Raw genomic sequence first — 16,150 nt, 5'->3', positions numbered from 1 at the left:
GTCTTGGAAATTCACAGAAGCAGTTCTGCCTTTTCCTATAGGTTCCCTATGAGTCGACATTGACTCGTTGGCAGTGAGTTTGGTTTTGGTTTCAGATAGGGCTGCTCAAAGTTGCTTTTATTTCTTAATTACACTCCTGTTTTCATGCCAAGACCGCCCTCTTCACTGCCTTCGAGTCACCAAGTGTTTTTCCTTCCTTCATTTAAACTGCTGCTGCTGCTGCCTCCTTCCAGTCATTAGAGACTAGCAAACTGCAGCTCCTCAGACTGCCTTTCCCAGTCTGTTCTTTTACCACTATCTCTGTTCTTTTACCCTCTATCAGGAAGGGTTAAGTAAGTTGCTATTATTCCTACATTGACTATAATTTTATTCTGCTGCAAAGAATATTCTCTGGGTCATAAAGAACAGCATGTTGAAGAACATTGTGCTTATTATTAGAATCAATAAGAAAATAAGACACTAATTCATGAATATCTTTTGGTTAAAGTTTATTTATGGTCTTTAGATGGCCATGAGAAGAGCTCTGGTGGTGCAGGGGTTAAACATGTGGCTGCTTAGCAAGAGGTCAGCAGTTCAAACCCACCAGCCATTCTGTGGGAGTCAGATGAGACAGTCTGCTTTCAGATTTGTTCTCCTTGGTATAAATACCCTGAAATAGCCACTAGGCCACCTCATGATTTTTAACTCAGTAAAGAATTTGTATAGAAGTCCAGATTTTCTTAGTTTGCAGAGGCTATGGCACTGGAAGCCCCAAAATCATTTGCAGGGTCCGCACAATAAGCCTCTTGTGAATCCATTTGGCCATAGTTAAGGGGTGTGACTTGCCTTGCTGTCATGGAGAGAGTACTGTAAGTCAATTATAGCAGATGTAGTTATGTTAAAATGTAATACCCTATCATTTGATCTCCCTTTTCACCCATTTTTAATTTTTCAGTTTCTAATATTTTCAATCAAAATTCTTTTTGATTGTGGTTCTTCATGTTTTGTCTAGTCATTGTTGTCGGGCTTTTGTTTGTTTATTTACTTTGTATAATTCTATATGACTGTGTTTTGCTATGTGTGATTTTCTGCATGAAGTCCAGGATAGGCAGATCTACAGAAAGAACTGGATGGGGGCAAGGCAGGGAGAATGGAGGGTCATAGGGGAGCTACAAACAATGAAGATGAGGAGGAGGAAATGTCTTGAAATGGATTGTGGTGATGATTGCACAAGTGTTCTTAATATGACTGAATGATTAAATTGTATGATGTGTGAAGTAGATGCCACTAAAACTGTTTAAGTAAATAAGATAAACTTTAAAAATATTTTAAAGAAATTCAGGCTTTCATGAAATAGTATTCTTTAATTTGTTTGAACCATGAGCATATCACTTTAATTTTTTTTGAAAACACTAATTTTAATGCTTTTATTTTGCAGCTAGCCAATCCCAAGCATACTGTCTCTTAGAAGCAGCAGCTACTCCTATATTAAGAAAACTTGTATGCCTCTGTGTGCTCCCTGCTGATAATTGGAAATTTGCCACTGTTATCTTTGATCAGTCAAGGTTCCTTTTAAAGGAACAAGAAAAAGTAATAAGTGATTCTAGTCATTTAGGTGAGTATAAATAAAAATCACACAGGCAAAATGATTCCTTGAGGTTATAGTAAGAAAGGGGGAGAAGGGGAGCTGATAGCATTGTTAATTGTATAACCCCATCTGATAGTTGTTCAACAACAGAATTGTATGTAAATAGAGATATTGTGATATGTCAAAAATATTTTTAAAAGACAAAATTTGGAGATACAGCTAACAGTTTGTTTTTGTCAGGTATTTAATATTTTTCATTACTATTATAAAACTCTTTCATATGATATAATTTAGTTTCGTGTACCTTTGTTCTTTTTAAGTATTAACTAGATGAAATAATAAATTACCTTTTAGTATAAAAAAGATATACTATTAGCCCTGTATCAAAGCAATACTATTGTAAAAAGAGTGTATAAAAGGCTAAATTTTTATGTTTCCTTATAATGCAATAATAAGTTACATTTTTCTTAACATGATTGCTTCTGAAATAAAGTTTTTACCTCAAGTGAGGATGAAAAAATAAATACAAATCACATTATTTTAATATAAATGTATGAATTATTATAATGAATTAGCAAAACTTGAGACTAGAAGACAGAAATTATACAGCCATGTATAAAGGCATAACTCTATAATAAATGTTAACTATTATTTAGTGTTCGGATGTGTATTCTAAAATTCTAATATATATTCTGTTTTTCAATATGTTTTGCTTACTTAGGTATAAATGATGAAAGAGAAATGACATTCAAACATGCTGCTCTTTTACATATTCTGGTAACAACTAGAGATATCCTTTTAACATGTAGCTTGGACACAGCATTGGGTTGGTTGGAAGTTTTGTATTTCTGTATTCTTTGCTCTGTTGAAATATTTCATCTAAAATAAGCTTTATTTTTCTGGAAAAATTCACCTCATAAGAAATAATAGGCTTCTTTTACTTCTACTGCACTAAAGATTACATATATTTTTGACATAATTGTAATGGAGTACATATCTTATTCTGCTTATAGTCATAAAATAAATTATGTTTAACAACTTGTCATCACCTAAAAATATCAGTTTTGTCTCTTTTTTATCATTTTATTAGGGACTCATACAACTCTTATCACAATCCATACATACATCAATTGTGTAAAGCACATTTGTACATTCATTGCCCTCATCATTCTCAAAACATTTGCTCTCCACTTAAGCCCCTGGCATCAGGTCCTCATTTTTTGCCCTCCCTACCCGCTCCTCCCTCCCTCATGAACCCTTGATAATTTATAAATTATTATTTTTGTCATATCTTGTCCTTTCCAACATCTCCCTTCACCCACTTTTCTGTTGTCCGTTCCCCAGGGAGGAGGTCACATGTAGATCCTTGTAATCGGTTCCCCCAGTTTTATCTCTTATCTAGGCATAAATACAGAGTCCTTATGTTCTTAAGCATATTTGATTGTGAAATCATTCTTATGCACTACGTTTAAATATAACTTACTACTACCTCTAGAAATCCCAGTGTTGTGCTTTTCCCTTCTCCTCCATTTAAACCCATTGGGCATATTCTGGACCAGGTTATCTTTTCTTCATCCACAGACAAGTAAAGATTGGGACTCTATAGCCCTATTACAAACCAGGAAAGAGTATAAGGGTGTAATATCAAATGACCTATTGCCCGTTTTCATTATACTTCTTAGTTTTGTTTTGTTTTTCAGGGGCAGGCCAGTAGGCTTGCTTTTATTGAGTGACTGATCAATAGAAATGCCAAGGCCACGATGTACAGAGAAGAGAGGGGGAGTTTATTTCTTGGTCTCTTCCTCCTTGGACAGAGTCTTGATGATCTTCTCCTCTTTCTTGGCCTGGAGTCGCTCCTCACGGCGCTTGCGTGCTTCCTTGGTCTTAGACCTGCGCGCCTCAGCCTGGTCAGCCAGGAGCTTCTTGCGAGCCTTGTCTGCCTTCAGCTTGTGGATGTGTTCCATGAGAATCCGCTTGTTCTTAAACACGTTCCCCTTCACCTTCAGGTACAGGCTGTGATACATATGGCGGTCAATCTTCTTTGACTCCCGGTATCTCCTGAGCAGCCGGCGCAGAATCCTCATCCTCCTCATCCACGTGACCTTCTCGGGCATGCGGGCATTGGCAGTACCCTTTCGCTTACCTGTGCCCATATGCCTGCCCTTCCGGCGGGCTAGGGTGTTTTTGCGGCATCGGGCCCGAGAATGGATGGTCACAGGCTTGCGGATGATAAGGCCATCTTTGATCAGTTTCCGGATTTGCTGACGGGAGTTGGCATTGGCAATCTCATTGGTCTCGTTGGGGTCCAATCAGACTTTCTTCTTGCCGCAGCGGAGGACACTGGAGGCGAGCCTCTTCTGAAGCCTGAGCATACTCTTGGCTGTGGCCGCAGCGCCGAAAAGGCTACTTTTTAGTTTTCATGAAAGATTCTCAGTCTTATCACATATGAGGTCACAAGTAAAGCATAATATTAAGGCTGAATATAAAAATAATAGAATATGTGAGCTCCTAATGCTGTAGAGGGGATACAATGATACTGTACTGTCAATTCTTATCATTGTCTTATATTAGGGAAATAACATTTATAATGGATTGCTCAAAATATTTTCACCTTTAATCATGTGATAATTTACTCTAGAATTAAATGAGTGCTATATACTTAGGTAGTTTTTGTTTGCGTGGGCTCCTCAAAGAATTGCATTTACAAAATCATACTTTGATATTACCATCTAGCTACCTTGAAGTACACCATAAGAGTAAAATTATTGATGGAAAATTAACTTCTCAAACTCTTAAGTAACAAGTCATATGAACTGCCTTCGTTATTTTTAATGGAGAACATCCTTATGCTTCTAAAAAAACCAAAACCTTTGCTATCCAGTCAATCACGATTCATGGCGACTCTGTAGACAAGGTGGAAGTGCACAGTTTCCAAGGTTGTCATGGTTAGTTGTGGACTGACACTTCCTTCTCCCACTCAGTGATTCCTAGGGTAGAATAGCTTACCTTTCAGTTAGCGAGGAGCACCACGTAACTAGGACTCTCCTGACTCCTTACACTTCTTGAAACCAAGGAGCAAATCAGGTGGTATTTCTTCTCTTCTCTCTGTGGGGTTGGGGGAAGAAAAGTTTGTGTGTGGGGGGGGTGGGGGTGAGGGGAGCTGACTGCCTGCTCTGCTCTCTCCCAGAACTCTACATTTTCTCCTGGCTTCTCCTGGCTTCGTTTTCTCTGACTTTCTAGGTAGCAAGGTAGAGAATTTCCCTCTGAGCTTTAATCTAGATGTAACTTCAGGAGAGTGTAATGAGTAGCAGTCATTTTTGGGTCATACAGGTCTTAATACAATCCATACATACATCCATTGTGTCAAGCGTATTTGTACATATATTGCCATCATCATTTTCAAAAAATTTTCCTTTCACTTGAGCCTTTGGTATCAGCTCATTTTTCCCACTCCCACACCCTCTCTCCCTCCCTCATGAATCCTTGATAATTCATGAATCATTTTTATTTTGTTATCTTACACCAACCAGTGTCTCCCTTCACCCACATTTCTGTTGTTTTCCCCTTTTGGCAGGTGTGGGGGATGGTTAATATGTCGATCATTGCTATCGGTTCCCCCTTTTTTTAAGTCATTTTTGGGTCATACAGGTCTTTTCTCCTCCCTCTACCTTCCCCTTATTTGTCTTTTAGAAGATTAAATCTGCTGGCGGTTGTAAGAGACAATCATCGGAAAGTTTGGACACTAGGCTGCATAAGCCCATAAGACAATCTCTAAGTTGGCCATCAGTCTAACACCACTAATGTAAAATCAAAACTAAAGTGCACATTGGGCATAATGTATATGGACATTACCTTAAGCCTTTTAAAATTATTGTTTATTGCCCAAATATTCATTGAGCATCTGATCTCCATAAGTTACTGTGCCAGGTGCCATATGGAAGCAGCATGACTTGGAGAGTCTTTCAGACATAGAGATCCTGGAGCACAATCTAGATTTACTGAATATGAATCTTCAGGGATAGGGCTTCAGAATCGGAATGTTTGAAACATTGCTGTTTGTGAGTCTCAATTTTGACATGCTGTTTTAGCAGCTATACCAATTAATATGTATCATGTATTGATACTGAAAGCTTATAAATTAGGTAAGTAATAAATAACCAGAAACAAGAGTACAAAGTATTATATTGTATAAAAGTTATTTAGATAGAATTCCACTGAGGTGGCACTTCTAACAAGACCTGCATATAAATATAGATCCGGGATTTAGAAAGAGCACAATAGTATTCAATAAGCTATTTTATAGTTATTGTATGCCACTGAGTTCATTCCAAATAGTGATGACCCTTTAGGGACAGTAGGACTGCCCCCATACAGTTGCTAGCCTATCATTGTGGGAATAGCTGGCCAGAGAAGCTGAAAAAACTGGGATATATTTAGAGAATATCTAGAATATAGCTAATATTCTATGTTCTTAAAAGAGACATTTGGTGTCTATTTTCTGTTTTACTCAGTTTTAAGGTTTTCTTGGTTGTATATTTGAGCAAAATTTTTAAAAGATTAAAGGAAATTTTAACTTTTTTTTCTCTTTTGGCTCTTATTTCCTTTCAGTGTTTTACCTTGAAATTTCTCAAAAGTCAGAAAAGTATGCATTTTTTTCTATACTTTGTTTCTAACAGGGTATTTGTCAAATGCCAAGGATGTGTACAAAAGCATTTTAGGCTCTTGTTTGGATGACATTTGGAGGCAGCTAGAGATTGTGCAGTTTATTAGGAAAAGAAATCCTGAAACCAACAACAAGATACAAAAGTTACAGTGTGAAATACTAAGGTGGATGCAAATTCAAGAGCAAATTAAGGCAAGCTTTTGGGATAAAAAACAAATAAATAATCAGCTTAAATAAGAGCTGGATATAAAATATTTTTACATTTAGCGTTGAAGTTTAAAAATATGTGGCCTCTTGACAGCTTTCTCCTTAATTAAGCTGATAGAACAGATTCAGACCAACAGAAAATATGATTGCATCTTATCCATGTCTTGAATTAAATAAAACTTTAATATTTATTATATATAATTTTTGAGGATTCATTTCTCCATTGATCAAATATTTACCCAATAATTATAAGTCCATGAACATACACATAATTATAGAACTATAAGAATTCATCTTTAGATATTGAGCTTAAATCTCATTATATATATATTTTTAAGCAGTGAATCTATGCCTTAGATTACGTTAGAACTTATTAGCACTCCTTATGTCAAGAACTTTATGGAATTGCTTTCTAAAATCTTACAAGCACAAAATACTTCAAATGGATACAAATTTGTATGATTTCTAAAATTCTTTTTTTCCTCTTTATCCTTTTCTATATTTGAACTATTAACCCTAGTGTTGTAGCTTCTTCAGTAACTTGCTTACATCATTAAAATAAATTCTATTATTGAGTAAGATGTTTAAAATTGGGACTGACTTGCTGTCCAATCCCTGTCCTACCTTTCCTTTAAAACTACAATGGTAGTTAGGAAAATAAAGCAGCAAATAGTCATTAGTTTGCTCCAAAATATTCAAAGTTGTCTCGATTAAGTTTCACCCTAAAATACAAGCGAAAACAACTGACCTATTGATAGGGTGACCTATATTGGAATATTTGAGGAAGGGTAAAAAATGCTCAACCCAAAACATTTTCCTCATGCATGCTTGATCCTACCAGAATCCATTCATTTGTGTTTACTCATTGACATATTTTAAACACAAATACTTATTTTAAAATCTAGTCACTGAATTCATGTAACCAGTTAAGTTTGTTATTTAATTGTTGCGGCCAAACTGTGAAAAAGAATAGCTATTCAAATATCTATACAAAATCTCTTTTCTTTCCTAGGTGCTAATTATAATAAGAACGGACTCAGATGGTGAAAAACATTTACTCACTAAAATCCTTAGCAAAATAGAAGGTAGGAAGTTTTGAATTATGATTCATTGATAAATGCTTGTTCAGACCAAATGTCTTGATGTAACTAGTTTTCTTATTAAGATAGAATTCATATACCATAAAATTCACCCTTTAAAGAAGTGCAAGTAGAATATAGCCAATTTTAAATTCAATCTTAATAATAAATTTGTAATATAAAATACTGTAATGTAGTGTTTTTAATCATAGAGTAGCTAAGACAAATAGAAAAAATTATGAACTCAAAGAGCTATAGAGAAAATTTCAAAGGACAGCTCAAGAATACATAGACAAATATAATGAAATATGTAAAGACCTAGAAGTAGAAAATCAAAAAAGGAAGAATATACATATTTTAAACTTAAAGAAATCAAGAAAAAATTCAATTCTCGAGTTGGCAATATTGAAAGATTCTATGGGAAAAATACTGAAGGGTGCAGGAAGCATCCAAAGCAGACAGGCATAGAGAGAGTTGTTGTACCAAAAGAATTCCTCCACATGCCGTCATTTCAGAGATAGCATATGAGCAAAACCAATGATACTGAAAGAAATTCAAGCTTCATTGAAAGCATTAACCAAAGCCAGTAATTGAGAGTATCAATTAAATTGGTTCAACAAACTGATAAAGCACTGGAAACACTCATCCATGCCAGGGTATTTGAAAGACAACCAACTGGAAAACATCCATATTTGTATCCATTCTAAAGAATGTTCCTCCAACAGAATGCTCAAATTATATAACAATATCATTTTAATATCACATGTCACTAAAATTTTGCTGAAGATCATCCAACAGTAGTTGCAGCAATATATTGACAGGAAACTGCCAGAAGTTCTGACCACATTCAGAAGAGGACATGAACAAGGAATATTATTATTGTTGAAAACAGAGTTTACCAGAAAAATGATTTCTTGTGTTTCATTGACTATTCAAAGGCATTTTACTGTGTGAATTACAATACACTATGGCTAGCCTTGAGAAGAATGGGAATTCCAGAACACTCATTGTACTCATGTGGGACCTGAACATAGATCAAGAGGCAGTTGTGGGATCAGAATAAGGGAATATTGCATGGTTTAAATTTTTTAAAAGTTGTGCATCATGGCTGTATCCATATTTATTCAATCTGTGTGCTGAGCAAATAATTTGAGAAGCTGGATTCTGTCAAGAAGAAGATGGCATCAAATTGAAGGAAGGTTTATTCACTTGGGATATGCAGATGACAAACCTTGCTCACTGAAAGTGAGGAGGACTTGAAGCACTTACTGATGAACAACAAGGATTGCAGCCTTCTGTATGGATTACAAGTCAATATAAAGAAGACCAAAATCCTTGAAGTTTTCAAGGATTTTATCTCTTGGATCTACTATCAGTGCTCATGGAAGCAACAGTCAAGAAATTAAATGATGCATTGCACTGAGTAAATCTGCTGCCCAAGACCTCTTGAAAGTGTTGATTAGCAAGGATGTTACTTTGAGCACTAAGGTGCTCCTGACTCAAGCCATGGTATTTTAATTGCTTCACATGCATGTGAATGTTAGACATTGAATAACGGAGACCAAAAAAAAAATCAATGCATTTGAACTATGGTGCTGGTGAAGACTATTGAGAGTACCATGGACTGCCAAAAGAGCAAACACATCTATCTTGGAAGAACTACTGCCAGAATGTTCCTCCTTACAGGCCAAGATGGCAAGACATCATCGTACTTAGTTTGGACAACTTATCAGGACATGTGAAGAACATCATGCTTGGTTAAGTGGAAGGACAGTGAAAAAGAGGAAGGCCTATAAAGAGAAGGATTAAGACAGTGGCTACAACAATGGGCCTAGTAACAACTGAGGATGGTGCAGGACCAGGCTGTGTGTCATTCTGTCGTACCTTGGGTCACTATGAGTCAGAACTAACTTGACAGCACCTAACAACCACATAATGTATTTATACGAGGAGCTTCAAAAATTCATAGAAAGCTGAATTAAAAGATAATGGATTTTTTCCATGACCTTTTTGAAGCCTCCTGCAATATAAATTCATTGCCATGGAGTAAATTTCAACTTGCAGCCCTATAGCGTATTTATTATGATTCATAACTCAATACCTTTTATTGATTGCCTACTAGTTGCTAAAGAATATAGACTACTTAAAGAAACTATGAATAGATTTTATTAAATCCATGACAAACTAAACTTCATAAAAGTGATTAACATGCCAAAACTTATAGATAGTAAATGATAGTCAGAATTTGAACCTGTCATGTAAACTTGAAATTATTAAACATTATTTTTATCATTATATCAACCCTTTATAGTTGATAAAATATGCCAACAGATTATGTAATTTATTTGAACTAGATTAGTTATTATTAAATCAATGTCTACCATAAATTCAACAAATATATGGGTGCAGACTTTAAATATTTTTTATTATATTTGACTTAAAATAAGTAGGATAAGAAATTTAAATTATAATTAAGAAACAGAAATGACTCTAAGAAGCAGATAGTGTCCAATAAGTCTTCCACTTTTTCTATAGGAGGGTAAAAAGTGTCCCTCTGACCACAGTGGAATGTAATTCCTTATTGTTCAGTTATATACTTAAAATTTTGACTGAAAAAAGTAAAATCCACCACAGTTTTTAACAAAATAGAATTATCTGCACAGAATTGGTGACCATTTAAATTTGATGATTTTAAAGTTAAGTTTTGATTCAGTTTAATATTTTGCATAATAAATTGAGACTTCTCAAATTCTCTATAGACACACTAGAAACATTGCTTAGGGTGTAAACTCTTTTATATCCCGTACTCAGTAACATATCTTAATTAATCAAATTGTATTTTAAGTAGTTTTCTCATTCACAGTCTTTTAATTAATAGTTATAGCATTGAAATATATGACAGATGAAAAACAGTATATGTGAATAAGAACACTGGGAAAAAACCCTTTTTGTATTACTCTTTTGTTTCCATCAGGTTTAATATTGACTGTCTTTCATTCAAACAAAAGAAAAAAGAAAAAATTCCCTGGGATTTTAAATAGGTAAAAAGTGTATTTATTTATACATAAGGAGCAAAGCAAAGTTTCTCCTAGAATTTAACTTAAGAGAAAGCTTTTAAAAATCTGATGTTAATCAATGTCCCTACCTTCTTCTTGAAAAATACTTCCTATATATAATTCTCTGAGAACATTGCATATTAATATTGCCAAGAATTTTATTTCTATCTTGTTTTTATATCCCAAATTTTCCATTATTAGTATTACTATTTGTTAGTGTAGAAAATATCTCTTAATACTTATTCTTATCTTTACTGGTTTTTTGTTTTGTGTGTGTGTGTGTGTGTGTGTGTGTGTGTTGTTAGCATGATTGTTTCCATATCCTTTCTTCTGGACTTTCCTTTTTCTTGAACTACAGTCTTTAGCAGTTCCTTCACTAAAGGCCTGCGAATGATAGTTGACTAATCAGAATTTTTTTTTGAAAATTTCTTATGTAGTTTTGATTTTCAAGATAAGTAGGATATATGAGAAAAAATAGAATAATTACAAATGGGCATTATTTAGGCTTCTAAGTAAATGTTCACACAAATATAATTCCATTTTCTTGGCTTTCTTTTGTCTTTAGTTCCTGCTCCTGTGTTGTTATACATAATCAATATATTGAGGCTGATTTCCCCTGGAGTAGTTTCTCATTTGTGGTGGAATACAATTACTCAGAAAACTCCTATTGGACTAAGCACTGTGAGAAGTTGAATATTCCTTATATGGCTTTTAAAACAGTTCTTCCAGACACAGTTTTAAAGAGTAAGGATATGAACCATATCTTTTTATCTATGTCCAGCATCACTTTTCTCAGTTGTAAATTGAGTTTTACTAATTTTATTTGCCTTCCTCATTTGATGTAATTGCTATATTTTACTTATAGCAGCAGAATTTCATTACAATATTGTCTTAATCTAATAATACTTATATAAAAGAATTTGTATTGGTTTTCTGAAAAAATATGTTGACTCAGAAAAATTTTAATATGTATTATTTAAAATTTATCCACCAATCTTAGAAGCAATGATAGAATCATCTCATGTGTCCTTTGTTTTTTTATATTTCTAAGAAACATTTCTCATGACTAAGGCTGTAAATTCTCAGGTCCATTAATTTAAAAAGCTCATACATCTTTAGTTCCAGTTCACCTCCTTCAGTGTTTTCCATAAGTTGTTTTCTATCTACTTACAGAATGAATGGGAAGCCTGAATAGGTTCAGAGACATACCAAGTCAATTCTCAAAAGTGTTCACCATCATTTTTTTTGAAATCTCTAATATGTATAATAAAATTTTAAATTAAATAGTTGAAAAATAGACCCAAGAAAACACCAAAAGATAGGAAATATTTATAGGTTAGCTTAACTATAAGAAAACCTACCTTGAGCATTATGTTTTTTCCATAATTATTTTTATGGGATGAAATTGTTAACTGCCACTCAAAATAGTAGATAGAATCCCTCGGGGGCAGTAAACTTATGTAATGGTTGAGGGAGAACCCATAAAAAGGGTGAGAATGGCTGTACAACTCAGAGAATGTATTCAGTGTCACCAAATGATAGAGATTATTTAACCAATATATGTTTTTCTGTATATATTCTCAATAACAACACAATAAAATTTTATGCACATTAAGATAAATCAAATATTATTGCTATAAAATCGTAGAAACTTTCGTTAAACAAAAATATCCAAATGCGCAGGTTTGGGTTTATACATAACCTCCAACTAGAGATATGCAGTTCTGAAGGCAGTGTTTGGTGGCATAGAGGGTTATTTGTTGAGCTACTAAAACAAGGTCAGTGGTTTGAACCCAACAGCCACTCTGTGGGAGGGAAATGAGACTGTCTACTGTAAACATTTAGTCTCAAACCCAGAGGCAGTTTTACTCTGTCTCATAGGAATATTGTCAGTTGGAATCAACTCAATGACAGTGAGTTTTGATAACCATTAATTGAAGAATTCTGCATTCTTCCATTTATACATCCTCAAGGAACTCAAATTGTGTTACTTTTCAATATTCTCTGAGTTTGGGGAACAAAAATAAGTGTGAAGTGACAGGGGCTGCAGCTGGAATCAGGCACAACTTTCTAATGAAAATCTCATATGACAGCCTTTGTTATCTTTGAGAAATGTGCAGATGTGTGATCATGGTAGAGAAAGAATTCCTTGACACAACTTTCCTGGCTTCTTTTTCAGTACAATTTTTGATTTTCTTATAACTTCTTAATAAGCTTGCATGATCATCTTGTGTCTTTTGAGAATTCCTTGGAATCCCCAAAATAGTCACCAGAATCTTCTGAGTTGGCTTCTTTGCCTTGAATTTAACTGTCCCAATAGATTCCCTTGGAAGACTGTTAATTGGATCTTGCTCTTTGAATCAGATTAGTAAATCCCAGACTCATCCTTGGTTACAATATATTCCATAAGACAGCCTTTATTAGCTTCAATTTTGCTTAAATATTGATGGAAAAATCAACTCTTTGAGTTAGCTGATCTTTGAACAACATTGTTGATGCCCATCCAGTTGAAAGTTTGTTGAGGAGGCCAAGATGTCTGCTTAAAATTGAGAAGGCTGAAACCTGTGAAATCCCTACTAAAACAGTTACCACATATGTAGTCATTCTACAGCCTTCTTCCACCAATTCCTACTTTCCAGTCATAGTTTCTCCATTTGTAGAGGCTGAAAATCTCTCTCTCGGCTCATTCTTGAGGTCTTCCTGACCTTTCTCAAATGCTTGGTTTATCTGAAAACTTGTTTTATGTGGGGCAGCAGTGCTGTAAATTTGTTGCAAAATTAACGATTTGACTTAAATTTTGTTAAAATTTTTGGTATTAGTTATGAGATATAAGTCATTTTTTCATGGTAAATAAAGTGCCCCCTCCACTTTTAAGACATCCTCACAAGAAAATAAAATAAATGTATTAATGACAGAATTTGTCAGCAGCCATCCACTGAACCCAGAGACATATTTAAACACACGGTATGGAAGAAATACATGCATGGACTAGAACGCAAACAGCAATACGTTTTTGCTTACCCTCATTTATCATTTAATTCCATTTCCTCCAAAACTTTTAAACCTGTTCATATATGACAAATACTACAGATAGTGTCTAGAGACTTCTCCCTCTCCAACATGGACTGAATTCATTCAGTCATTTCTGTTTGAGGGTTTTTATGATGGTTTACTCCTTGTCCTTTTACTTAGAAGTAGAATGAATTTCTGAGTCAACTATATACATGCATTTAAAAGTTAAAAATTTTTGCCAAATTATTTTCCAATTTATATTTATGTAAAAAAGTTAAAAGCATCCTTTTCCCATATGTTTCCTTATAAGTAAGTATTAATTGATCTTTTAAATCTTTAACAGTTATAGGTAAAAATATTTAATAGTTATATAAACTTATATTTTAAAGTATCATCTTTTCATATATCAATTGATTTTGTGTACTCATTCACTACTTTTATAAATTGATTATTTTCCTGTTTTTCTGTTGAGGGTTTAGTCTTGTCCTGTTGATCTCTAAAATGCTCTACCTGTGGATTATTATGCATGATTTGAAATTTGTATGTAGATTAATATCTGTTACATAGCAAATGTCCAATGTCTATTTAAATAAGGAAGATTTAAATATACCAGGTACATCATAATCCTCTTTCCCTTTTCCCCTCCCTTCTTTAAGTGTGAGTACAGGCAAGTAAAAATAAAGGGGAAAGTCTGGAAATATTTATTTATCTATCTATTTATTTATTTATTGGTAGTCAGATATTTTTCTTTTTTTAGGTTTTTCTTCATTCTACTTTTTATTTTGCTTTGTTTTGCATCATGAATAGATTATAGTTTATACTACTCCATAAGCATACCTCTATTATTCACATAATTAGTAAAAGAGAGAGACTGAAGGGATAGGAAAAAATTAAATATTTATATTTTCTCTTGTTTAGGAAGCAATTTTCTGGATAGATTTAGTGGTTTTCTTTTGGAAATTCAGGTTCCATATGTGTTTTTTGCATCTGAAGGAATTCTTAATACTCCAGAAATACTTCAGCTGTTAGAATCCAAGTAAGTTGTTGATTTCATAACTTTAGCAAAGCTATATCATGATTGGTTTATATTATGCTATATATGTGACAATATTTCTCTTTGATTGAAGCCAGGAATTGTCCTATATATTAATAATTCTCCAGAGAGTTGAAGTCAATTGATACTTTTCTTCATTTGGTATGTGTAGTATATTCCCTCGGGTATTCATTTGAAGGGAGCATGGAGAGACTAAACTTTGCATACTTTGGGCATGTTATTAGGGGAGACTAGTTCCTGAAAAGGAAAAGACATCATGCTTGATAAAGTTGATGGTCACCATAAAAGAAGAAGGCCCGCAATGGGATGGATTGAATAACTGCAAAACTGGGCTGAAACATAACAATTGTGAGGATGCCAAAGCCCCAGGAAGTGTTTCATTTGATCGATTATTCAGAACCTACTAGACAGCACCTAACAATAATAATGCCTAGGCCATTGACCTTCAAGTATTCTCTTTCATTTCTTACCATTCCCGCTTTTGTTTGATTCCCTCCACCTTTGAAGTGCTAGTGGGCATGTGCGCTGCCTCTTCTCATTTTGAGTAGTGTCACAACAAGAAGCCAGGGTCTTGAAAGCTGCCCTTGCATCCACACCATTAAGGTCAACTCTGCTTTGAGAAGGCAGCTCTTCCCCAATTTTAGCTTGAAGGCCTTTCTGCTTGAGGGGCTCCTCTTCCAGCACTGTATATCAGAGAGTGTCCCACTGCTACTCACGACATTTACACTCACTGCTTTGGCTTTACTGTTTTTCCTTTAAGAAAAAGAAATCAAGATCACTAGATTTTGATTTCTAGTCTGTCTTAGTCTGTAAGTTCACAGCACCACAGTATAACAACTGACACACACGTGGTGGATTTTGTTTTAAAAAAAACCCAAACCTGTTACTATTAAGTCCATTCTGACCCTTAGCAACCCTAGAGGACAAAATAGAAGTGCCCAGAGGGCTTTCAAAATTGTCATCTTTATGGAAGCGTCTCTCCCAAGGAGGTGCTTGTGGGTTTGAACTGCAGACCTTGTGATTAGCAGTGGAACACTTAACCACTTCATCATCAGAACTCCCTGGGTTCTTATCTGGAGGACTTTAAATATTGGCTGGAAAACAGGACTATGATGGTCTACATAAATTTTCAAGTCTTAAACTTTTAATTTCAATGTTTGACTGATACTTAGCATGTTAAATTCATAAAACACTTTCCCATAGCACACAAATTGTCACAGCAATAGTGGCCATTTGGCTACCTGTCAAAAAAGGATAATGTTGATGCAGCCTTGATTAAAATGCAGGTCTAGTTTCATGCTGTTTATCTCTTAAGATATAAAAATATTTTACATTTATGTCTTAAGACTTTATGGCATTCATAAAAACTCTGAGCTTATAAAAAGAACTTAAATGTTCATTAATTTTAAGGGAAAAGAAAATTCTGATACATGCAACATTTTTAAGTTTCTTAAACAGATTGAATTTAATGAATGTCAATTAAAGAGCAAGTAAATAAATTTATCAATACAT

At 34.3% G+C, this 16,150-nt stretch overlaps 1 protein-coding gene and 1 pseudogene across 1 annotated transcript in view; one reads left to right on the top strand and one right to left on the bottom strand.

The window, feature by feature from the left end:
- Nucleotides 1-16,150, top strand: part of SHOC1 (shortage in chiasmata 1) — a 73,056-nt gene that overhangs the window by 39,637 nt on the left and 17,269 nt on the right. Inside the window, 7 exon segments of the mRNA XM_075559025.1 lie at nt 1,418-1,594; nt 2,289-2,393; nt 6,244-6,422; nt 7,450-7,522; nt 10,491-10,557; nt 11,138-11,316; nt 14,503-14,620. Of these exon segments, the coding sequence (XP_075415140.1) occupies nt 1,418-1,594; nt 2,289-2,393; nt 6,244-6,422; nt 7,450-7,522; nt 10,491-10,557; nt 11,138-11,316; nt 14,503-14,620 (898 nt within the window).
- LOC142457930 (large ribosomal subunit protein eL19-like) lies at nt 3,334-3,939 on the bottom strand (annotated as a pseudogene).

The sequence above is a fragment of the Tenrec ecaudatus genome, chromosome 10 (assembly GCF_050624435.1).
Source record: "Tenrec ecaudatus isolate mTenEca1 chromosome 10, mTenEca1.hap1, whole genome shotgun sequence".
NCBI classification, from domain to species: Eukaryota; Metazoa; Chordata; class Mammalia; order Afrosoricida; family Tenrecidae; genus Tenrec; species Tenrec ecaudatus.
Note: the sequence above shows the minus strand (reverse complement) of the source record. Positions and strands in the feature narration are given on the sequence as shown.